The sequence below is a fragment of the Pristiophorus japonicus genome, chromosome 13, assembly GCF_044704955.1.
Source record: "Pristiophorus japonicus isolate sPriJap1 chromosome 13, sPriJap1.hap1, whole genome shotgun sequence".
NCBI classification, from domain to species: domain Eukaryota; kingdom Metazoa; phylum Chordata; class Chondrichthyes; family Pristiophoridae; genus Pristiophorus; species Pristiophorus japonicus.
The window spans coordinates 158,710,988-158,736,339 of record NC_091989.1 but is presented as its reverse complement, the minus strand read 5'-3'; the positions used below and the strand labels follow the sequence as shown (position 1 = coordinate 158,736,339).

The 25,352-nt window shown below is 41.9% G+C and overlaps 1 protein-coding gene across 6 annotated transcripts in view; it reads right to left on the bottom strand.

Annotated features, from left to right (window-relative positions):
* The window catches only part of wwp2 (WW domain containing E3 ubiquitin protein ligase 2), a 247,327-nt gene that overhangs the window by 100,775 nt on the left and 121,200 nt on the right, over positions 1-25,352 (bottom strand). For all 6 annotated transcript variants that reach the window (XM_070898209.1, XM_070898214.1, XM_070898210.1 and 3 more), the window contains one exon: positions 4,556-4,698. In XM_070898209.1, coding sequence (XP_070754310.1) covers positions 4,556-4,698 — 143 coding nt within the window. The remainder of the gene's footprint in view (positions 1-4,555; positions 4,699-25,352) is intronic.

The following is a 25,352-nucleotide window of genomic DNA, read 5'->3' as shown; positions in this document are numbered from 1 at the left end:
TATCAAATGTTTTGCAATTCTCAATAAAGAAAAAAATCACTGTTCATAAAGTTGAATACCACTTTGGTTTCTACTGCATCCATTTTTAAATTTGATCAACAATATGTTTGGTTAAAGCTTAGTTTTAAAACTTGAGGTAGTATATTGGTAAATTAAAGAAACACATGGTCAGTTTCTAATACCCCATCATGAAAAGTAACGTATTGCCTCGTGAGACTCAGCTTTCACAAATTTTGGTCACAACCAGTGGATGTGGTGTATTTGGGCTTTCAAAAGGCCTTTGACAAGGTCCCACATAAGAGATTGGTGTGCAAAATCAAAGCACATGGTATTGGGGGTAATGTATTGGCGTGGATAGAGAATTGGTTGGCAGACAGGAAGCAGAGAGTCGGGATAAACGGGTCCTTTTCAGAATGGGAGCCAGTGACTAGTGGAGTGCCGCAGGGCTCAGTGCTGGGACCCCAGCTCTTTACAATATACATTAATGATTTGGTTGAAGGAATTGAGTGTAATATCTCCAAGTTTACAGATAACACTAAACTGGGTGGCCGTGGCGGGAGGATGCAAAGAGGCTGCAGGGTGACTTAGACAGGTTAGGTGAGTGGGCAAATGCATGGCAGATGCAGTATAATGTGGATAAATGTGAGGTTATCCACTTTGGTGGCAAAAACACAAAGGCAGAATATTATCTGAATGGCGGCAGATTAGGAAAAGGGGAGGTGCAACGAGACCTGGGTGTCCTGGTACATCAGTCATTGAAGGTTGGCATGCAGGTACAGCAGGCGGTGAAGGCGGCAAATGGCTTGTTGGCCTTCATAGCAAGGGGATTTGAGTAGAGGAGCAGGGAGGTCTTACTGCAATTGTACAGGGCCTTGGTGAGGCCTCACCTGGAATATTGTGTTCAGGTTCGGTCTCCTAATCTGAGGAAGGACGTTCTTGCTATTGAGGGAGTGCAGCGAAGGTTCACCAGACTGATTCCAGGGATGGCTAGATTGACATCCAAGGAGAGACTCGATCAACTGGGACTTTATACACTGGAGTTTAGAAGGATGAGAGGGGATCTCATAGAAATATATAAGATTCTGACGGGACGGGCAGGTTAGATGCAGGAAGAATGTTCCCGATGTTGGGGAAGTCCAGAACCAGGGAACACAATCTTAGGATACGGGGTAGGCCATTTAGGACTGAGATGAGGAGAAACGTCTTCACTCAGAGAGTTGTTAACCTGTGGAATTTCCTGCCACAGAGAGTTGTTGATGCCAGTTCATTGGATATATTCAAGAGGGAGTTAGATATGGCCTTTACGGCTAAAGGGATCAAGGGGTATGGAGAGAAAGCAGGAAAGGGGTACTGAGGTGAATGATCAGCCATGATCTTATTGAATGGTGGTGCAGGCTCGAAGGGCCGAATGGCCTACTCCTGCACCTATTTTCGATGTTTCTATGTAAAATGGGCTAAGTTAGTGGTTGTACTCAGACAGTTACACATCACTCCTTGTACCAATAAACAACTAATTCGTTGTTGCTTTCCAATGGGCTTGCCATTTCCGCCCCCCCCACTCCCCTGAAATGATATTCCAGTAAATATCAATGAACAGTATAGCCTAGAAAAAAACGTCCAACCGATGGCAGAAGTTTCCTTCTTCTGTATTATTCACAACACAAAACAACTTGCTGGCATTTTATGCAGCTTATTCAAAATTACATTTCCAAACAATCTTCAGAAATTCCACAATTATGTTAATATCTTTTGCAAAGTTATAATAGAAACATAGAAAATAGGTGCAGGAGTAGGCCATTTGGCCCTTCGAGCCTGGACCGCCATTCGATAAGATCATGGCTGATCATTCCCTCAGTACCCCTTTCCTGCTTTCTCTCCATACCCCTTGATCCCCTTAGCCGTAAGGGCCATATCTAACTCCCTCTTGAATACAGCCAATGAACTGGCATCAACAACTCTCTGCGGCAGGGAATTCCATAGGTTAACAACTCTCTGAGTGAAGAAGTTTCTCCTCATCTCAGTCCTAAATGACCTACCCCTTATCCTAAGACTATGTCCCCTGGTTCTGGACTTCCCCAACATCGGGAACATTCTTCCCGCATCGAACTTGTCTAGTCCCGTCAGAATCTTATACGTTTCTATGAGATCCCCTCTCATCCTTCTAAACTCTAGTGAATAAAGGCCCAGTTGATCCAGTCTCTCCTCATATGACAGCCCAGCCATCCCTGGAATCAGTCTGGTGAACCTTCGCTGCACTCCCTCAATAGCAAGAACATCCTTCCTCAGATTAGGAGATCAAAACTGAACATAATATTCCAGGTGAGGCCCCCTGTACAACTGCAGTAAGACCTCCCTGCTCCTATACTCAAATCCCCTAGCTATGAAAGCCAACGTTCCATTTGCCTTCTTCACTGCCTGCTGTACCTGCATGCCCACTTTCAGTGACTGATGAACCATGATGGATGGATAAGAAGGGAGAAAGAGATAGACCAAGTAATTACAGGCCAATCAACCTAACCTCGGTGGCAGGAAAATCATTGGAAAAAATTCTGAAGGACAGGATAAATCTTCATTTAGAAAGACACGGATTAATCAAGGACAGTCAGCACGGATTTATTAAGGGAAGGTCATGTCTGACTAACTTGATTGAATTTTTTGAGGAGGTAATAAGGAGGGTTAATGAGGGTAGTGTGTTTGTTGTAGTGTATATGAATTTTAGCAAAGCTTTTGATAAGGTCCCACATGGTGGACTGGTCACGAAAGTAATAGCCCATAGGATCCAGGGCAAAGTGGCAAGTTGGATCCAAAATTGGCTCAAAGGCAGGAAGCAAAAGGTAATGGTTGATGGGTGTCTTTGCGACTGGAAGGCTGTTTCCAGTGGGGTTCCGTCGGGCTCAGTGCTGGGTCCCTTGCTTTTTGTGGTATACATCAATGATCGATCTAGACTTGAATATCGGGGTTATGATTAAGAAGTTTTCAAATGATACTAAAATCAGCTGTGTGGTTGATAATGAAGAAGAAAGCTATAGACTGCAGGAAGATATCAAGCAACTGGTCAGGTGGGCAGAACAGTGGCAAATGGAATTTAATCCGGAAAAGTGTGAAGTAATGCATTTGGGAAGGGCTAACAAGGAAAGGGAATACACATTAAATGGTAGGACACTGAGAAGTGTAGAGGAACAAAGGGACTTTGGAGTGCATGTCCACAGATCCCTAAAGGTAGCAGGCCAGGTAGACCTTCCCTTAACAAATCCGTGCTGACTGTCTTTGATTAATCCGTGTCTTTCTAAATGAAGATTTATCCTGTCCTTCAGAATTTTTTCCAATTAATTTTCCTACCACCGAGGTTAGGTTGACTGGCCTGTAATTACTTGGTCTATCTCTTTCTCCCTTCTTATCCATCCATTATACTTTGCAAAATATATTAACATAATTGTGGAATTTCTAAAGGCATACAGAATGCTTGTCTTTATTATCCGAGGCACAGAATACAAAAGCAGGGGTGGGGGGGGTTATGCTTGAACTGTATAAAACACTAGCTAGCATACTGCGTGCAGTTCTGGTCACCACATTACAGGAAGGATGTAATTGCACTGGAAAGGGTACAAAGGAGATTTACGAGGGTGTTGCCGGGAGTGGAGAATCTTAGCTATGAGGACAGATTGGATAGGCTGGGTTTGTTTTCCTTGGAATAGAGGAGGCTGAGGGGAGACCTCATTGAGGTGTATAAAATTATGAGGGACTTAGATATAGTGGATAGAAAGGGCCTATTTCCCTTAGCAGAGGGGTCAACAACCAGGGGACATAAATTTAAAGTAATTGGTAGAAGGTTTAGAGGGGATTGGAAGGGAAATTTCTTCATGCAGAGGGTTGTGGGGGTCTGGAACTCACTGTCGGAAAGGGAGTTAGAGGCAGAAACCCTCACCACATTTAAAAAGTACTTGGATGTGCACTTGAAGTGCCGTGATCTGCAGGGCTACGGACCTAGAGCTGGAAAGAGGGATTAGGCTGGACAGCCTCTTGTTGGCTGGCACGGACAGGATGGGCCGAAATAGCTTCCTTCCGTGCTGTAAATTTGTATGATTCTATATAGTTCTTTAAAAAAAAATCAATAAATGCATTTAGTGAGTAAGGCACTAAAATTAACCAACAGGTAAATAGCTTAAAATGTGGCCATAAGGAAAATGTACCCATTTATCTGTAATAACCTATCCTACTTTCCAGAAGGATTTGAAGAATGAAGGACAGATTACTTGAAATGTGTTTTCATTTTGTTTTTTGTTTGTTTTTTGTCTTCTAACATTTCTGTGAAGCGCTTTAGGACCTTTTACGACATTAAAGGCGCTATTTAAATACAAGTTGTTGTTGTTCATTTAATAAAGAAAATTATTTTTTATTTTAAATAGAAGTTAGCAAAGTTATCAGCGCAGTCCACACAAGGTTTAAAAACCCAATCAATACTTGTCTACTCCACCAGGACTTTATCAATACTTGCCTACTCCACCAGGACTTTATCAATACTTGCCTACTCCACCAGGACTTTATCAATACTTGCCTACTCCACCAGGACTTGCTGACTGTGAAGGTATCCTAGATGTATGCTTCTGTTTACTTTTAGCACTATCATGCATCCCATTCACTGCGCTCTCTCCATTAACCGCAGGCCCTCGCACAGCACCACCATTCTGTCTGTGTGTTCTGTGAAGAGAAACAGAAGACATTTCTAAAATGGTTTATCAGTCTTTATGTATTTCTAAGTTCTTTAGCTTGTCGCTCTTGGAACTTTCCTCAGACCTGTATTGTTAAGTCAACAAACAAAAGAAAAGTTGCATGATAGAGTATCTCTTTCTCTTCCTACATTTTTTTTCTGCCCAGTTTTGTACATCGATCTCTCTTCCCCTGCTAAGCTGGAGCTCTTTGCCAATTGTCACCCTGAGGAGCTACGCAACAGCAGATTTTCCCTCCATCAGGTGAAGGCTTAGGCAACATTCAATAGTCAGCAGATACTCTAAGCTTAAAAGTCACATTCTACCAATTTGTGACGCAACTTGTCACTGAAAATGTCTTGACATAGCATTTGTAGAATGTCTATACATTATCAAATCTAATATACAACTGCTATATATACTTTATACACTGTGCAATGTAAAATTATCAACAAATATGAAGCTCTTGTCGGAGGCACTTTAACTTAATTGGAATAGACAAGGGGGGCAAAATTTCCCCTTTCCAAAAGCTCCGCTAACGGGAGTCTAATGAATTATCACCTGGGGGCAGGCGGCAGAAGCTATCCATTTGGAATTGCCTCCGGGATGCCGCGGGCAAAAACGGGGTATCAACGCACCTTGTACCTTTTGCCCCAGGCGGGATTGCACAACCCCTTTATCGCCCCGTGCCGACCCGTTTGCGCCCCGCAGGGGAAATTGCCCCATGGGAGGCGAGATTGGTGTGGGACGCAAAGCTGTCGTGGCTGGGGCACCATCTTTTTTTGTCGGCCAACTTTGCAGTCAGCCCGAATTACGCCTCTTATACCAGCCCACGGATTTTTTTGATTCAAAGACCCCAATTCCGGGACATTTAACTGCCCATCTCATGGAGGTGAAATTTTAATTTAATTTAAATTACGTGCCCCATTTGGGCAATTTCAGCCCCAATTATGTCCCCAGCGCTCCAGTGTTGAGTGTTGGCTGTCTTCAAAGTTTGAGGGAGCAGCCAAGTTACATTCAAGCAACTCCATATTATGTGATTCTGCTCAGCTTTTTGTGTGAATGGTCGTTACTTTTGAATGTAGCTGTCAATTATTCAATTTCAAGATGTTCCAGCAATTTTTTTCAGGCGGAATTTAATTTAAAAAAACTGATCAGCAAATTGAGTTGAGTTGCGTCAATTGGAACCTTCAGAAAGATAGGTTAAACTTGCTTACCCCTATCTCTATAACCTCCTCCAGTCCGACAACACTCCGAGATATCTGCGCTCCTCCAATTCTGGCCTCTTGGGCATCCCTGATTTTAATTGCTCCACCATTGGTGGCCAAGCCTTTCAGCTGCCAAGGCCCTAAGAGTGGAATTCCCTCCCTAAACCTCTCCGTCTCTTTATCCTCCTTTAAGACACTTCTTAAAACCTATCTCTTTGAGCAAGTGTGCCCTAATATCTCCTTATATGGTTTTGTTTTGTTTGATAAAGCTCCTGTGAAGCACCTTGGGACGTTTTTCTATGTCAAAAGAGCTATATAATTACAAGTTGTTAGCTCCTGCAATTAGAAAGAGTGCAGAAAGGAATGAATACTGTATATACCAAATAACAGCTTTGCATTTAGATCGCAACCATTTATTGCTCTTCTTTCACGGAGTTAATTTGCATATCCACTGCAAATATATATGCATGTTAATGTTATTCATTTAATTGTTAATCTATTGTTCAATAAATTCACTTGATAGTTAAAGTCTGATGTTGTGATACTGTACCACTTTTCAAAGACATGAGAATGGCCCTGTGGAGCCACAAGATAGAGCCATAAGATAGAGCCACAAGATAGATCTTGTAGGGCGAGTGAGATACCTTCAAGACCATAAGGAGCTAATATTCACTCGTGTGAGTAATCTAAAATGCAGAAGCCAAAGTATCCAGAATGAGAAGGTCAGAAAAAAAACCATTAAGAGGTTTGGGCAGAAATGGTGGCAAACTGTCAAAAAGGTCTTTACACCAGCTTGGAATTCGTATTTGTTTTTGGATTATCTATGAGAGAAATCTCATTTTCATACAAATTAATTTTGGCACGAGTTACATTCTTTTGAAGTACTGGGGACTTAAGTGGGCTGATTAAAATAAAACAACAGTTTCCTTCCTTTTAAAGAATTTAGTCGTCAAATGCCAGACAGAAAATAATTTAAGATTCACAAACTGGGATATTAGGTCATTCTGGTAACAGTGAAATTCTGGTAATATAGTAATTCAGTGAAAAACACTCCCAACAATTTTCCATTCTACAGATTGTGACCTCAAAATAAAGCTAGGTTAATGATTATTTATTTCAGACACTTCGCATGTCATTAAATGTTCATGCTCAATTAAAGCAAAGTACACAAAATCTCTTCAATGATATAGAAATTACCAATTAGGAATTGTTCGATTCCTTGCTGGCTCTTCCTCACCAACAGAAAAATAGGCACGATGAGCCGAATGGCCTCCTACTGTGCTGTATCATTCTATGATTCCATAACCTGGCCTCCTATTTTTCTCCCCCTCCTTAGATATTTTCACATCAATGCTTGAAAAAGGTTGGTGGGTGTTTTTTTTTAATATTCATTCATGGGATGTGGGCGTCACCGGCAAGGCCAGCATTTATTGCCCATCCTCAAATGCCCTCGAGAAGGTGGCGGTGAGCTCAGGCTTCTGCCAGCAGACGGAGTATCAATAACAGCACTGCACTCAGACTTTGCTCCCAAGACCCACCCACAAGGCAACATGAATGTACAGCTAAAGGTACTGTAGAGGAAACCCACATTCTACCTTTTTGTGGTGCAATTATTTTAGTGAGTGATCACATCGCACCATATATTCATCCCACATGTATGCTTCAACATAATTTTTATATTCGTTCATGGGATGTGGTAAGGCATGGCTGGCATTTATTGCCCATCCCTAATTGCCCTTGGGAAGGTGATGGTGAGCTGCTTTCTTGAACCGTAGAGTGCAGTTAAGAGTCAACCACTTTGCTGTGGGTCTAGAGTCACGTACAGGCCAGACCGGGTAAGGATGGCAGATTCCTTTCCCTAAAGCACATTAGTGAACCAGATGGATTTTTCTGACAATCTGGTAGTTTCATGGTCACCATTAGTGCTACTAGCTTTTTATTCCAGATTTATTTAATTAACTGAATTTAAATTCCCCAGTTGCCGTGGTGGGATTTGAACTCATGTCGCTGGATTACTAGTTCAGTAACATAACCACAATGCTACCATTCCCTTAAAATGTGATATATAATGTGACTAATTCACTGAAGAAAACTCCTAATTCATGCTTCCCTTCTTGTAGGTGCAGATACAGTGTGACTATGTTTTTGCCCAACAAGAAAGGTTATTCTTAATGTTTTGCTCATTCTATAAGTCCCTCCACACCCCAACAGATCCAATTTTAACCCAGCTATTCCTTTTGGCAACACTACTAACTGCGCACATTACACAATTGTAAAATATACCACACACATTTGCTTGTATAATTGAGGTGCCAAAAATATAATTATTTCTGGAGAAGCACATCAGGACACCAAGGCCACTGAAGCTGTGTTTTCAACACAGTACCAACATGATTTGCTTTTGTAGAAAATACAATAAAATTATTCAAAAATGCTTTGACTTGAAAGATTTTGTTTTACTATCTGGTGTTGGTGACTTTTATAGTAATTACATTACAAAAACTCACCCTACGCAAAATAAAAAGCAAATTGGAAGTTGGTGAAAAGCCCCAGAAACAGAAGCTTTCACTAGCATCCGCCACACCAACAAGATGTTACTTATACAGTCCAATCCTATGTTTACTGGCAGAAGAAAATAAGGGAACCAAAGAGGTCAGTAGGTAGATTTACCACCCAAACTGCAGCAAAATCTCAGTCTCAGTATTACATTACTGAAATCAGAATGAAGTTAAAGCATCCTACCTAAACTGGATATTACATTTCAACTTTTGCTCCATTGTGCGTGCTATCTTAAACAGTCTATTCAAAAGCCAAATCCGTACCTAGCACTACTGAAACCCAAGATGCCAGAACAATTATGAAAAATTGGACTGACAGACAAAGTCTTCACAAAATATTGTTAACAGATGTCAATTATGATACAGGAGCTTTCAAAAAGGCACTAAGTTAGTTATTGTGGGAGAGTGCGAGTATTAGTTCGCCTGTGATTTTGTATTTGTGCTGAAATTGACTTGCAACTGCTTTTCATTGAAAGATTGTAACAAGTAGAAAAAACATGTCTGATTATTCAGAAAAAAAGTAGAACTATTATAGACTAATATATTGGTATTCAGATAGTTAACTCCAAACTCCAATGAATTTGCCTATTGCTATGCCCTTCTTCAGTCCCACATTACCTATGGCACCACATTTTATCAAACAACTGATAACAGCAATTAGTATGAAGGTGCTTTATGAATTTTATCGAGTATTAAATTGATTTGTCGAGACAATAGAATGTTGAACCCAATTATTTGTTTAGTCTCACTTGTTAAAATCAAGTAGTGCTGCTGGCCTTCAAGCTGTGATATTAGATTATTGACGAGGAGACCATGTTTTGACTGACATTTCCAATCAAGTTTCCGCTACAGTCTGAGTATTCAGCTGATGAAGAAAGAAATATATAAAAGGAATGGTGGCTTCTTACTTCACCACTCTAACATGGTGGATCAAACAAGGAGCAACATTAACGGTACAGATATCCACCAGCTGGACCACTCTGTCCTCCAGAAACTATTACCCAAACACAAATTTTTCATGCAAATTACAAGAGGAGAACATAATAAATAAAATAAAAAGAAGAATGGGTGACTGGGTATTGGCAAAGGAGAAGAAAGCTACAGATATTTATATATTTTTAAAAATCTTACCTCAGGATCATATTTTATAGTTATCTTAAGAGTCTCCTTTGTGATGTCTGATTATTCCAGAACCTATCTAATCATTGCACAGAACTCTAACTGAGACCAAACTACAAACTGCAACAATGATATGAAGGACACTTGAGAGAATATGTATTTCTCTATGGAAATAATATCTAATATTGGACATTAATTCGTGCATTAGAGAATCCCATGTCCCAATCACTTTTCTTACCAAGTCTCCTGGATAGCACTTAAAAGTATTTGCCATAGTATTTGCCATACAAGTTCATTCTGGGGAAATCTTAAGTGCATTTTGAAATTCTGATTGGAGGTATTTCATAGCTCATGTTTATCTGAAATGCGTCCCTTTGTAAACATTAAAAGCTCAACTTTACACTCCAATTATCGAATTATCAATTTTAGAACAGTTTCATATAGTCTATATATCTGATCGCGGAACAGGCTCAAGGGGCTGAATGGCCTACTACTGTTTCCATATCAACATATCTACAATTGCTACATGAAAAGGTAAACTAAAACTTTGTGTTAAAATAATCCGGTTAAATGTGAGGAAGAGAGACACAGAGGGAACAAAAACTGATTTGTAGAAGGCTGTACCAATGCACCAAGAAGACATCTAAAAACTGAAGTCTAAATTTCCAGGTCAACTAAGGCCATCCACTGCAAATGTATTGTAAGTAAGCCAGAAAATTTCAGGTGAAATGGCAAATGACTTCAGATTTAGTGACACAATCTCTTCAAAGACAAGTCTGTTTACAGACAATCTGTCCAAGTTTTAAGACAAATAGAAACCAGCTGGAGGCTGTTAAATTCCACACCATACAGTGCAAAAAGGGCCTCTGTTGGACATGTTTTTCTATATTACAGATAACTGTTCAACCTGCCTTCATTTTCAAGCCTTAGTCTTCAGTCTTTCCTTGTAACACTGGCCTCACTGTTACCAGTTCCAAGGATTGTGCATAGAGCAGCCCCACATGCTCAAATTTTAATTTTGTACTTTCACTGGAAAATCATTAGTGTTGAGCCAAAAGCTTTAATTATGTCTAATCTTTTTAATAGATGAATACAAGTTAGTACATTCTCTTATATCAAGTTTTAAAGTTGCACAAACTTAAAAAGTTTACATAAAAATTGTATTTATGATTATTTTACACAAGATAATTCCATTGAAATTCATAAACTCTGAACAATGCGGGAAGTATAAAATTGCAAACAAATTCTATTTAAAAATTCTAGAGTAAGATCATATATCTGTTTATCCTGTGTGTGTATATATGAAAAAATACAGTTGCATCTAATTTTTAAAATTATTTTAATCATCACTAACCATGATAACCACATTTCTAAAACTAGGCACTGAAAAGTGATTCTTTTTCTTCTTGTCAATTTTCTTCTCGCCCAGCTCACTTTGCTGGAATGTGGTTACATGGTTGACGGGCATCTCTGCCATCCCCCAGTAACGCAAGAACATAACAAATAGAAGGAGTAGGTCATATGGCCCCTCAAGCCAGCTCCGTCATTCCATAAGATCATGGCTGATCTTCTACCTTAACTCTGCTTTTCCATCCTATTCCCTAGATGCCCTTAGTGCCAAATCTATCTCCATCTTGTATATACTCAACGACTGAGCATCCACAGCTCTCCGCGATAGAAAATTCCAAAGATTCACAACCTTCTGTGAAGAAATTTCTCCTCAGCTCTGTCCTAAATTGGCCGACCGCTTATCCTGAGACGATGACTCCTAGTTCTAGAATGGAAGTTTTAAAACTTCTAACTCACCCAAATGGCCGTTATTCATGCACAAGCCTTGGAGAAGTGGTAGCGAGCTGTTCAACCGTGACGAGTATCACAGTTGATCCCAATCCTGACCTCATCGGACATCCAAACTTGAGCAATTCCAACAGGGCTTTGTTGGTTAGCAATCAGGAGCAAAACAATGGGTGAATTTTCCCTTCCTAACCTTACATCGAGTTATATCGAGTCCATAGTATAGAAACAGGCCATTCGACCCAACTTGTCGGTGCTGGCATTAATGCTCCACGTGAGCCTCCTCCCACCCCTCTTCATCTAACCCCATCAGTATATCCTTCAATTCATTTCTCCCTCATGTGCTTATCTAGCTACCCTTAAATTCATCTATGCTATTTGCCTCAACTACTCCTACACATTCCACATTCTTACCACTCTTTAGATAAAGATGTTCCCTAATTGGGTTATCTTATATTTATGACCTCTAGTTTTGGTCTCTCCTACATGTGGAAACACCTTCACACCTACCCTATCAAACCCCTTCATTATCTTGAAGATCTCTATCAGCCTCAGCCTTCTCTTTTCGTGAGAAAAAAGCCCCAGTCTGTTCAGTCTTTGCTGATGGTCATAACCTCTCAGTTCTGGTTATCATCCTTGTGAATCTTCTTGCACCTCACAATGTCTCTATATCCTTTTCATAATATGGAGACCATAACACTGCACGTGTGGTCCAACCAAGGTTAACATGATTTCCCTGCTTTTCAATTCTATCCCTCTAGAAATGAACCACAGTGCTTGGTTTGCTTTTTATGGCCTTATTAACCTGCTTTGCTACTTTTAATGATTTGTTTTTCTGTACTCCTAGATCCCTTTGCTCCTCTACCCCATTTAGACCCTAAACAGTATGTAGCCACCTTATTTTTCCAAGATGTACCACCTCACACTTATCTATATTGAAAATAATTTTTCAATTAAACACCCATTCTGCACATTTTTTTGTGTCTTGCATTAACCTTGGGGTGTTAAAACATAGAAACATAGACATAGAAAATAGCTGCAGGAGTAGGCCATTCGGCCCTTCGAGCCTGCACCGCCATTCAATGAGTTCATGGCTGAACATGCAACCTCAGTACCCCATTCCTGCTTTCTCGCCATACCCCTTGATCCCCCTAATAGTAAGGACTACATCTAACTCCTTCTTGAATATATTTAGTTATCCTCCCCCACATCCACCCTCCCCTTCATCTCCTCTCCCACCCCCACCCTACCCTTCCCTCCACCCCTCCCTCCATCTCACCTCCCCACCCCGCAACCCCACCCAGAGACGAGAGATCTGCCTCCCTCTTCCTGGTGGGGTCAAGCCAATATAGCAGCCCCACCAGCAATCTCCTTTCATCCCTCAAGCTGCAATTACCTAATTTAGCACTAACTGAGTATTAAGCCTAGAACCGTTCTAGTCTGTATGGCTAAGCTATTAATTGGGTAAATTCAGAGCCCTGAGTAGCGCCAGGAAACAAGATTTACCGAGCCAGTTTCCAGCACCCACCCCAGGGCCAGTGCTTTCAGTGGAATAACAGTGCATTAAAAGTTAAAACTAATTGGAAAAAAAAGTCATTGTAGCAGTGCCTGGGTACTACAACATAGCCTCAATCAAATGGCCAAACTCTCATTCTTTTTTAAATTACATTTCGACTTACTTTGCAAACAGTGGCGAAGAAAGGCACTTTTGGGCCTTATCTGGACTGTACATTTGACCCACCAAAACACCGATGGACACTTTCATAGGGGTATCTTATATAAGTTTTTGTTTGCAAAAGCACTTCCAAATGTTTGATTTTTCTGAAGTTTAAAAGTAAAAGTATTTTGTGGGTGAATTTAATGCTCTTCTGCTTTTGTTAGTCGGTTTGCGTATCAAGCACTGCCAGACCAGGTACAGCGGTCAGCTGTAGAGCAAAATTCAATTGCTTTCCTCCAACAATATGCTGTACAGAATGAAAAAGTGCAGTCTTCTCATAATTCAATACTTTAGCACAATGTTTTCACTTTGCTGTGTTATTTATGTTGAATTCAAATAATTGGATAATTTAATTTTTTTGCACAAAAATGACTGAATTATTAGCAGGCTGTAATTATAAATTAGAATCTGAGTTCTAGAATTGCGAGGTTACAAGATCCATTATTAAAATAAATGCTTATCCTTCACAAATGAGAGTGTCACATCCCAAATCTTGACAAGATAGTCCCAAAGTACATTCGTATTTAAAACCGAAAGGTGTATTCTTTCCCGTATTTTTTTTTTAAGCTTCACACATCTCAGAATTAAAATTTTTTAAACCAAAACCGTTCATGGTTTTATGCATAGATCCAAACAATGTTGCACCAACGTGTCAAAGTCAAAGCTTTGACTTATCACAAGACTGAGAAATTTCATACTCCATTAACAAAAACTACACCAAGAATTTGTTCTCTTTATAAAAATGCCACATTGTGAACTCAAGACACAGACATCTTTGAACAGCAATTGCCGTGATGGGCCAACAAGGCTGTATCTTCAGGTGAACAAATACAGGCTGTACTTTGAATTCAAAGGCAGCATTATCATATTCCAAATAAAATTCAACTATGCCTGAAGACTTGCGTAGTCAGGGATGTCTTTTCCAAACCTTTACACAGATCAATCCAGAGTCGTTCAAAAATAAGGACTTCACTTCATTGAAAAAGGCAGATTGCTAAATCAAAGATAGTAAGTAAATTATACAAGGCATTCCTTTTTAGTGAATGCCTTTTTGTAGTGAGGATGTACATACCACTTTTCCCCCCAATCCACTTCTACTGTTCTCTTATCCACGTCATGCACCACCTGTAACTAAGAACTCAGATAACCTGCTGAGACTATCAATATTCCTATCGAGCCAGCCGCAAGGGCATGCAAGAGAGCACTTACTGACAACTCATCCATTGATTCCTTCCCCTTGGGAAATGACTTTATCTACCACTTCCCCACAGCAACACAGGCAACAGCAGCAACTCGTTCAGAGTAGAAGAACGTAAGGCAGCTCATCATTGCATAGCACTTCACGCTGAACTCCCTTTTTGGAAGAATGCTAACATTTTTTTTTAAATGGGCAAAAACGCTATTCACATTTCAGAAATAGAGCAATAGGTCAAGACAGACAAAATTCATTACTCAAATGCATGGAATAGCAATACCAATGGGGCTGCTTTTTGTTACAACAAAGATTACACACTGATTTGGTAGAGGTTCTTAAAATTATGAGGGGACGGGATAGAGTAGATAGAAACTGACTGTTCCCAGTGAGTGAGGGACCCAGAATGAGTGGGTATAGATACAAGAGAGGGGGGAGAAACTTTTTTTTTTAAATAGAGGTTTGAAGGAAAAAGTGACATAGGAATAGAGCAGGCACATGGGATTAGGACTACTATTAATGTGGAGGATACACACAACATACACTGGCTGGTCCTGTTACCATGTTGTAATTTCTATATAAGTCAATGTTAAATTATAACAAATTGGAACTTATCAAAAACAAAATTGGGATGGAAAATGCTGGTAATTTATGGAGATACAACATGAATTTGACTTTAGTCCTTTCACATGAATTTATATAATGTAAATTATTTGTTTATTTTACACACAAATCTGCCCTTCTGCTCATGTATAATCTGAATAGCAAACAAAGCAACACCATGTATTCTAGGCAAAATTGCACTATTAACAAGGACGACAACCAACAGGCGATTTTTGTAGGAAAAATTCTGCTCATTCCCTTAAGTGGTAAATGTACCAGATTAAATAGCAGACATGAAATTTATACTAGAATTAGAAAAAAGTACATTGTCTGAAAGGTGGAAGCAGATTCAATAACTTCCAAAGGGAATTAGATCTCTACTTAAAAAAGAAAAGTTTGCATGGCTATGGGGAAAGAGCAAGGGAGTGGGACTAATAGATAGCTCTTTCAAAGAGCTGGTACAAGCATGATGGGTTGAATAGCCCTCTTCTGTGCTGCATGATTCTAGGACAGAGAGGATTAACTGAACAGTTAAAAGATCCAACTGTTGAATCCTTCAAACAGGAGATCATTTACACATTAATAACTATAATCAAAACCAACTAAGCAGGATAATAAAGATAACGTATTCACTTGGGAGAACACGTTGAGACAATGAAGGAGAGAGACTGTAAAATGTTATAAGAACATAATAAGAACATAAGAATTAGGAACAGGAGTAGGCCATCTAGCCTCTCGAGCCTGCTCCGCCATTCAATAAGATCATGGCTGATCTGGTCGTGGACTCAGCTCCACTTACCCGCCCTCTCCCCGTAACCCTTAATTCCCTTATTGCTTAAAAATCTATCTATCTTTGACTTGAAAACATTCAATGAGCCAGCCTCAACTGCTTCCTTGGGCAGAGAATTCCACAGATTCACAACCCTCTGGGAGAAGAAATTCTTTCTCAACTCGGTTTTAAATTGGCTCCTCCGTATTTTGAGGCTGTGCCCCCTAGTTCAAGTCTCCCCCACCAATGGAAACAACCTCTCTGCCTCTATCTTGTCTATCCCTTTCATGATTTTAAATGTTTCCATAAGATCACCCCTCATCCTTCTGAACTCCAAGGAGTAAAGACCCAGTCTACTCAATCTATCACCATAAGGTAACCCCCTCATTTCTCGAATCAGCCTAGTGAATCGTCTCTGTACCCCTTCCAAAGCTAGTATATCCTTCCTTAAGTAAGGTGACCAAAACTGCACGCAGTACTCCAGGTGCGGCCTTACCAATACCTTATACAGTTGCAGCAACACCTCCCTGCTTTTGTACTCCATCCCTTTCGCAATGAAGGCCAACATTCCATTTGCCTTCCTGATTATCTGCTGCACCTGCAAACTAATCTTTTGGGATTCATGCACAAGGACCCCCAGGTCCCTCTGCACCACAGCATGTTGTAATTTCTCCCCATTCAAATAATATTCCCTTTTACTGTTTTTTTTCCCAAGGTGGATGACCTCACACTTTCCGACATTGCACTCGATCCGCCAAACCCCAGCTCACTCGCCTAACCTATCCAAATCTCCTTGCAGCCTCCCCGAGCCTTCCACACAACTGCCCTCCCATCAATCCCAGTGCCATCTGCAAATTCTGCCGCACTACACTCTGTCCCCTCTTCCAGGTCATCCATGTATATTGTAAACAGTTGTGGTCCCAGTACCGATCCCCGTGGCACACCACCAACTACCGACCTCCAACCGGAAAAGGACCCATCCATCCCGACTCTCCGCCCTCCGTCCGCCAGCCAACTCTCCATCCATGCCAACACACCTCCTCTGACTCCGCGCACCTCCACCCCCCGCAGCAACCTTCCGCGTGGCACCCCATCGAATGCCCCTTGGAAATCTAAATACACCACATCCATCGGCACACCTCTATCCACCATGCTCGCCATATCCCCAAAGAATTCCAGCAAGTTAGTTAAACATGATTTCCCCTTCTGAATTATGAATTGCAATGGCTAAGATAGCCACCAACATGTATTTACATAGCACTTCTCGTGTGAAAAGAACATCTCAGAGTTCTTCCCTTGGTGGAAAGAAGGATATTTAGCAAAAAGAGAAGGATTCGGAAGGGGCTGAAAGAGATTCAAAGACATGGATTTTGAAGGCAGTGAATGAGGTAGCAAGGCTAAGTGGTTTGAGGCTAAAATTCGAGCTGATCACCAATGCAGGAATAGTGGGAATAGAGAAACCTAATCCCCAACTTCATCACCTTGAGCATCCATTGTAACATTTTTGGTTGGCCTTCACGTCTCTACTCTTCCCAAACCTTAACTGATCCAGAACTCAACATGTCTCTCAAACAAAGTCTGCACACCCAACTCCTAGGGATGGAGCAATAAGCTGGGTACAGAAATATTGAGGATGCATAGTTGAAGATTGCTCAAGTTAAATTCAAGAAAGGTTGAAGAGGGATCATGAGGGGTGTAGATAGAGTAGAGAGAGATAAACTGTTCCCATTGGCAAAAGGGGCGAGAACTAGAGGACACAGATTTAAGGTGATTTGCAGAAGAACCAAAGGCGAAATGAAGGAAAAACTTTTTTATGCAGGGAGTGGTTAGGATTTGGAATTCACTGCCTGAAAGGGTGATGGAGGCAGGTTCAATTGTGGCTTTCGAAAAAGAATTGGATCAGTACCTGTACCTGAAGCAAAAACATTTGCAGGACTGCGGGGAAAGGGCGGGGGAGTGGGACTAGTTAAAATGTTCTTGCAGAGAGCCGGCACAGGCTCAACAGGCCGAATAGCCTCCTACGTGGCTTGAGGAGTGGTGCAAGGGGGAGGGATTCAAATTCCTGGGACATTGGAACCAGTTCTGGGGAAGGTGGGACCAGTACAAACTGGACGGTCTGCACCTGGGCAGGACCAGAACCGATGTCCTCGGTGGAATGTTTGCTAGTGCTGCTGGGGAGGGTTTAAACTAATATGGCAGGGAGATGGGAATCTACGCAGGGAGGCAGAGGGAAGTAAAAAGGGGACAGAAGAAAAAGGTAGGAAGCAGAAAAACAACAGTGGAGGGCAGAGAAATCAAGGGCAAAAATCAAAAAGGGCCACATTACAACATAATTCTAAAAGGACAAAGATTGTTAAAAAAACAAGCCTGAAGGCTCTGAGTCTCAATGTGAGGAGCATTCGTAATAAGGTGAATAAATTAACTGCGCAGATAACCGTTAACGGAAATGATGTCATTGGCTTTAGGGTAACCAAGGCTGGGAACCCAACATCCAAGGGTATTCAATATTCAGGAAGGATAGATAGGAAGGAAAAGGAGGTGGGGTAGCGTTACTGGTTAAAGAGGAGATTAACGCAAAAGTAAGGAAGGACATTAGCTTGGATGATGTGTAATCTGTATGGGTAGAGCTGCAGAACCAAAGGGCAGAAAACGTTAGTGGGAGTTGTGTACAGCCCACCAAACAGTAGTAGGGAGGTTGGGGATGGCATCAAACAGGAAATTAGGGACACATGCAATAAGGATACAGCAGTTATCATGGGTGCCTTTAATCTACATATAGATTGGGCTAACCAATCTGGTAGCAGTACTGTGGAGGCGGATTTCCTGGAGTGTATAAGGGTTTTCTAGACCAATATGTCGAGGAACCAACTAGAGAGCAGGCCATCCTAGATTGGGTATTGTGTAATGAGAGAGGATTAATTAGCAATCTGGTCATGCGAGGCCCCTTGGGGAAGAGTGACCATAATATGGTAGAATTCTTCATTAAGATGGAGAGTGACACAGTTAATTCAGAGACGAGGGTCCTGAACTCAAAGAAAGGTAACTTCGATGGTAAGAGACGTGAATTGGCTAGGATAGATTGGCGAATGATACTTAAAGGGCTGACGGTGGATAGGTAATGGCAGACATTTAAAGATCACATGGATGAACTACAACAATTATACATCCCCATCTGGCGTAAAAATAAAAAGGGGAAGGTGGCTCAACCGTGGCTAATGAGGGAAATTAGGGATACTGTTAAATCCAAGGAAGAGGCATATAAATTTGCCAGAAAAAGCAGCAAACCTGAGGACTGGGAGAAATTTAGAATTCAGGAGATGAGGACTAAGGGTTTAATTAGGAGGGGGAAAATAGAGTACGAGAGTAAGCTTGGAGGAAACATATAAACTGACTGCAGGTCCCTTGCAGTCAGAATCAGGTGAATTCATAATGGGGAACAAGGAAATGGCAGACCAACTGAACAAATACTTTGGTTCTGCCTTCACTAAGGAAGACACGAATAACCTCCCAAAAATAATAGGGGACCGAGAGTCTAGCAAGAAGGAGGAACTTAAGGAAATCCTTATGAGTCAGGAAATTGTGTTAGGGAAAGTGATGGGATTGAAGGCCCATGAATCCCCAGCGCCTGATAGTCTGCATCCCAGAGTACTTAAGGAAGTGGCCTTGGAAATAGTGGATGCATTGGTGGTCATTTTCCAACATTCGAAAGACTCTGGATCAGTTCCTATGGATTGGAGGGTAGCTAATGTAACCCCACTTTTTAAAAAAGGAGAGAGAGAAAACAGAGAATTATAGACCGGTTAGCCGGACATCGGTAGTAAGGAAAAAATTGGAATCAATTATTAAAGATGTAATAGCAGCGCATTTGGAAAGCAGTGACAGGATCGGTCCAAGTCAGCAAGGATTTATGAAAGGGAAATCATGCTTGACAAATCTTCTAGAATTTTTTGAGGATTTAACCAGTAGAGTGTACAAGGGAGAACCAGTGGATGTGGTGTATTTGAACTTTCAAAAGGCTTTTGACAAGGCCCTACACAAGAGATTAGTGTGCAAAATTAAAACACATGGTATTGGGGGTAGTGTATTGATGTGGATAGAGAACTGGTTGGCGGACAGGAAGCAAAGAGTATGAATAAACGGGTCCTTTTCAGAATGGCATGCAGTGACTCGTGCGGTACCGCAGCTATTTACAATATATATTAATGATTTGGACGAAGGAATTGAATGTAATATCGCCAAGTTTGCAGATGACACTAAGCTGAGTGTGAGCTGTGAGGAGGATGCTAAGAGGCTGCAGGGTGACTTGGACAGGTTAGGTGAGTGGGCAAATGCAGGATAATGTGGATAAATGTGATGTTATCCACATTGGTGGCAAAAACAGGAAGGCAGAATATTATCTGAATTGTGACAGATTAGGAAAAGGGGAGGTGCAACGAGACCTGGGTGTCATGGTATGTCGGTCATTGAAAGTTGGCATGCAGGTACAGCAGGCGCTAAAGGTGGCAAATAGCATGTTGGCCTTCATAGCGAGGGGATTTAAGTATAGGAGCAGGGAGGTCTTACTGCAGTTGTACAGGGCCTTGGTGAGGCCACACCTTGAATATTGTGTACAGTTTTGGTCTCCTAATCTGAGGAAGGACATTCTTGCTGTTGAGGGAGTGCAGCGAAGATTCACCATACTGATTCCCAGGATGGCAGGACCGACAAATGAAGAAAGACTGGATCGACTAGGCTTATATTCACTGGAATTTAGAAGAATGCGAGAGGATCTCATAGAAACATATAAAATTCTGACGGGATTGGACAGGTTAGATGTTCCCGATGTTGATGAAGTCCAGAACCAGGGGACACAGTCTAAGGATAAGGGGTAAGCATTTAGGACCGAGATGATGAGAAACTTCTTCACTCAGAGAATTGTGAACCTGTGGAATTCTCTACCACAGAAAGTTGTTGAGGCCAGTTTGTTAGATATATTCAAAAGGGAGTTAGATGTGACCCTTATGGCTAAAGGGATCAAGGGGTATGGAGAGAAAGCAGGAAGCAGGTACTGAAGTTGCATGATCAGGAGTAGGAGAATGGCCTACTCCTGCACCTATTTTCTATGCATCTATGCTGTAACCATTCTATGGCCCCAAGTTTCGTCCCGCGGCGAAAACGGCGCACCTCCGAGCTGGGCGCCTGTTTTTCGTGCCGAAAACTGCGCCTAAAAAAAAGTCGGATATTCTCGAGCTCCTTGGAGCTCGATGTCTGCTTGGCGCGGCGCGCTCTTCGCAGCAGGGGGCGGAGCCTAACACTCACGCTGATTTTCTAAGTAGCAGGGGGCGGGTACAATTTTAATTAGCCTTCGTGGTGCCGGCAACCCTACGCGCGCGCGTTGGAGCGTGTGCGCACGCGCAGTCTCACACAAACATTGGCACTCGGCCATTTTTTAAAATACTGCAGAAAAAGTGAAGATTTGTTTCTTGGACCCCTGCAAAGGCTTGTAATTTAATTTTTTTTGATATTTCTGTGTGTGAGGGACTGCTTTTAGCAGCACTGCTGAATAAATCACCTGCTGAAATCAGTGAGTTCAGCTTTTCACTGCTAAACTTGCAGAACCGGTGCTGCATTGGTACATGCAAATTAAGGACTGTGTGTTTGGAGAAATAAGAGTGCCAATTCAACTTTGCAATAATACGTGGTGTTGACAATGCAGCACCCATTCTGCAAATTTAAATATAAAACTGCCTCTCCCTGTCCAAATGGCCTCAGTCCCCCTCACAGCTCGAAGGCTGCTGCTGTATCTTCGGCTGCCGTCGAGCCACTGACGCCGCCCCTAAAGCGTGGCCGAATGGCCTCAAGCACCATAAAGAGCTGCGTGTGTCAGGTGGTGATTCTTCGGCTGCCGGCCAGCCACTGACGGCGCTGATATCTCATGGCCGAATGGCCTCTGGTCCGACCGGTGCTGCTTCTTCGCAGCCAGCCACGAAGAGAATGAAGGCCTGCCTCAAGCACTGCAGCTCAGCTCGAAGCTTGCTGCCGCTGCCGTCGAGACACTGACGCCACACCGCTGCCTGTCTCCAACATGAAAGGCCTGCCTGAAGCACAGCAGCTCGAAGGCTGATGCTATTTCACACAGGTAGGAACATGGTTTATTTAATCTTTTCTTTGCTTATAAATTTTTATTCAGGTTGGATTTATTTGTATAATATTTGTATAAGTATAATTAAGGATTGATTGTAGAATTTAATGACTTCCCTTCCTCCCCCTCCCCCCCACCTTGTTCCCTACGCCTGATTTTCTAAAGTGTAGACAAGGTTTTTTCGAGCGTACAAAAATCTTCACTTACTCCATTCTAAGTTAGTTTGGAGTAAGTTTTCACTCACGAAACTTTGAAATCAGGCGTAAGTGGCCGGACACGCACCCTTTTGAAACTGTTCTAACTGACTAGAACTGGAGCAAACTAAATGACGAGAATTCCGATTTCTAAGATACTCCGTTCTACACCAGTTGCTCCTAAAAATCAGGAGCAAATCATGTGGAAACTTGGGGCCTATGATTCTATGATTTGATGATGGCGATGGAGGATTCTGAATTAGATTTGTTGGAGCACAGGAAACCAATGCATTTTAACAAGAATAGGGGGTTGTGACAACTGCAAGATTTTACGTGGGAGGGGACTCAACCTGTAGTGTTCCTGATTAGCAGAAGAGTGTGAAGGTTCGAGAGCAAGGTGAGTGTTTAAGACATCAATTACTAAGATGATGATGACAAGGTTTAGGGTTTCGGCAGTGGAGATGAAGAGGCAGGAGTGTTAGCACGTAATGTTTTAGAAGCAGAGGACTGTGATTTTGCTTGCAGACTAGGGTGAAAAGTTCAACAAGTGTCTAGATTGCACAGGACATTGGGCAACCAGGAAGGTTGTTAGAAACAGAGCTAAATGCATTTAGATGCTAGTGTAATCTGGAAAAGATGGCATTGGCTTTGTTCACTTTAAACCAAAAGAAATTTCAGCTCATTCAGGACCTGATGTTGGACAGGACGTCAACAACGTATTGTAACATCCTTGGAGTTGGTGATAGTGATGGTAATAAAGGATAGTTATGCATCATTAATGTGCAAAGAAAAGAAGGGCGGTAAGAGAAGGGATAACCAGTCGTGGATAACCAAGGAAATAAAGGAGAGTATCAAATTAAAAACCAATGTGTATAAGGTGGCCAAGGTTAGTGAGAAACGAGAAGATTCGGAAAATTTTAAACGACAGCAAAGAATGACTAAGAAAGCAATAAAGAAAGGAAAGATAGATTACGAAAGTAAACTTGCGCAAAACATAAAAACAGATAGTAAAAGCTTTTACCGATATATAAAACGGAAAAGTGTGACTAAAGTAAATGTTGGTCCCTTAGAAGATGAGAAGGGGGATTTAATAATGGGAAATGTGGAAATGGCTGAGATCTTAAACAATTATTTTGCTTCGGTGTTCACAGTGGAAGACACAAAAACCATGCCAAAAATTGCTGGTCACGGGAATGTGGGAAGGGAGGACCTTGAGACAATCACTATCACTATCACTAGGGGGGTAGTGCTGGACAGGCTAATGGGACTCAAGGTAGACAAGTCCTCTGGTCCTGATGAAATGTATCCCAGGGTATTAAAAGAGATGGCGGAAGTTATAGCAGATGCATTCGTTATAATCTACCAAAATTCTCTGGACTCTGGGGAGGTACCAGCGGATTGGAAAGCAGCTAATGTAATGCCTCTGTTTAAAAAAGGGGGCAGACAAAAGGCAGGTAACTATAGGCTGGTTAGTTTAACATCTGTAGTGGGGAAAATGCTTGAAGCTATCATTAAGGAAGAAATAGCGGGACATCTAGATAGGAATAGTGCAATCAAGCAGACGCAACATGGATTCATGAAGGGGGAATCATGTTTAACTAATTTACTGGAATTCTTTGAGGATATAACGAGCATGGTGGATAGAGGTGTACCGATGGATGTGGTGTATTTAGATTTCCAAAAGGCATTTGATAAGGTGCCACACAAAAGGTTACTGCAGAAGAAGGTTACGGAGTCAGAGGAAATGTATTCGTATGGATAGAGAATTGGCTGGCTAACAGAAAGCAGAGAGTCGGGATAAATGGGTCCTTTTCGGGTTGGAAATCGGTGGTTAGTGGTGTGCCACAGGGATCGGTACTGGGACCACAACTGTTTATAATATACATAGATGACCTGGAAGAGGGGACAGAGTGTAGTGTAACAAAATTTGCAGATGACACAAAGATTAGTGGGAAAGCGGGTTGTGTAGAGGACAGAGAGAGGCTGCAAAGAGATTTAGATAGGTTAAGCGAATGGGCTAAGGTTTGGCAGATGGAATACAATGTTGGAAAACGTGAGGTCATCCATTGGGAAAAAAAAAACAGTAAAAGGGATTATTATTTGAATGGGGAGAAATTACAACATGCTGCGGTGCAGAGGGACCTGGGGGTCCTTGTGCATGAATCCCAAAAAGTTAGTTTGCAGGTGCAGCAGGTAATCAGGAAGGCGAATGGAATGTTGGCCTTCATTGCGAAAGGGATGGAGTACAAAAGCAGGGAGGTCCTGCTGCAACTGTACAGGGTATTAGTGAGGCCGCACCTGGAGTACTGTGTGCAGTTTTGGTCACCTTACTTAAGGAAGGATATACTAGCTTTGGAGGGGGTACAGAGACGATTCACTAGGCCGATTCCGGAGATGAGAGGGTTACCTTATGATGATAGATTGAGTAGACTGGGTCTTTACTTGTTGGGAGTTCAGAGGATGAGGGGTGATCTTATAGAAACATTTAAAATAATGAAAGGGATAGACAAGATAGAGGCAGAGAGGTTGTTTCCGCTGGTCGGGGAGACTAGAACTAGGGGGCACAGCCTCAAAATACGGGGGAGCCAATTTAAAACCGAGTTGAGAAGGAATTTCTTCTCCCAGAGGGTTGTGAATCTGTGGAATTCTCTGCCCAAGGAAGCAGTTGAGGCTAGCTCATTGAATGTATTCAAGTCACAGATAGATAGATTTTTAACCAATAAGGGAATTAAGGGTTACGGGGAGCGGGCGGGTAAGTGGAGCTGAGTCCACGGCCAGATCAGCCATGATCTTGTTGAATGGCGGAGCAGGCTCGAGGGGCTAGATGGCCTACTCCTGTTCCTAATTCTTATGTTCTTATGCTCTTATGTGGAAGCTAATCTAATGCTTGTGGATGATGTTGTTGAAAGGCAGCATTTTACACAAAGTTCCACAAGTAACAATGAAATAAACAACCAGTTAGTCCGCTTTGGTGGTGTTAGTTAAGAGATGAATATTGACCAGGACATCAAAAGAACCCCCAGATCTTCATCAATAAACTGCCATGGGATTTTTCTATGTTCACCTGAACAGACAGATAGGATCTTGGTTGAACATCTTATCTGAAGGCCAGGTTCCGAATCAGAGCCGAAGGATGCAGGAGGTGGGCGGGGGAGGATGCAAGGCTGGAGCAGGTTACAAGAGTAGGGTAGGATGAATCCATGGAGTGACTTGAAGATAAGGTAAGGAGTTTGAATTCACTGCTTTGGCAGAAAGGAAAACAGTGAAGGTCAGCAAGGACAGAGTGATGTATGAACAGGCTACACTGCAGGAAGCTGAGCTATAAACACATTTGCGTTTACGGAGGGAGGTAGATCAGAGGCTAGTAAGAA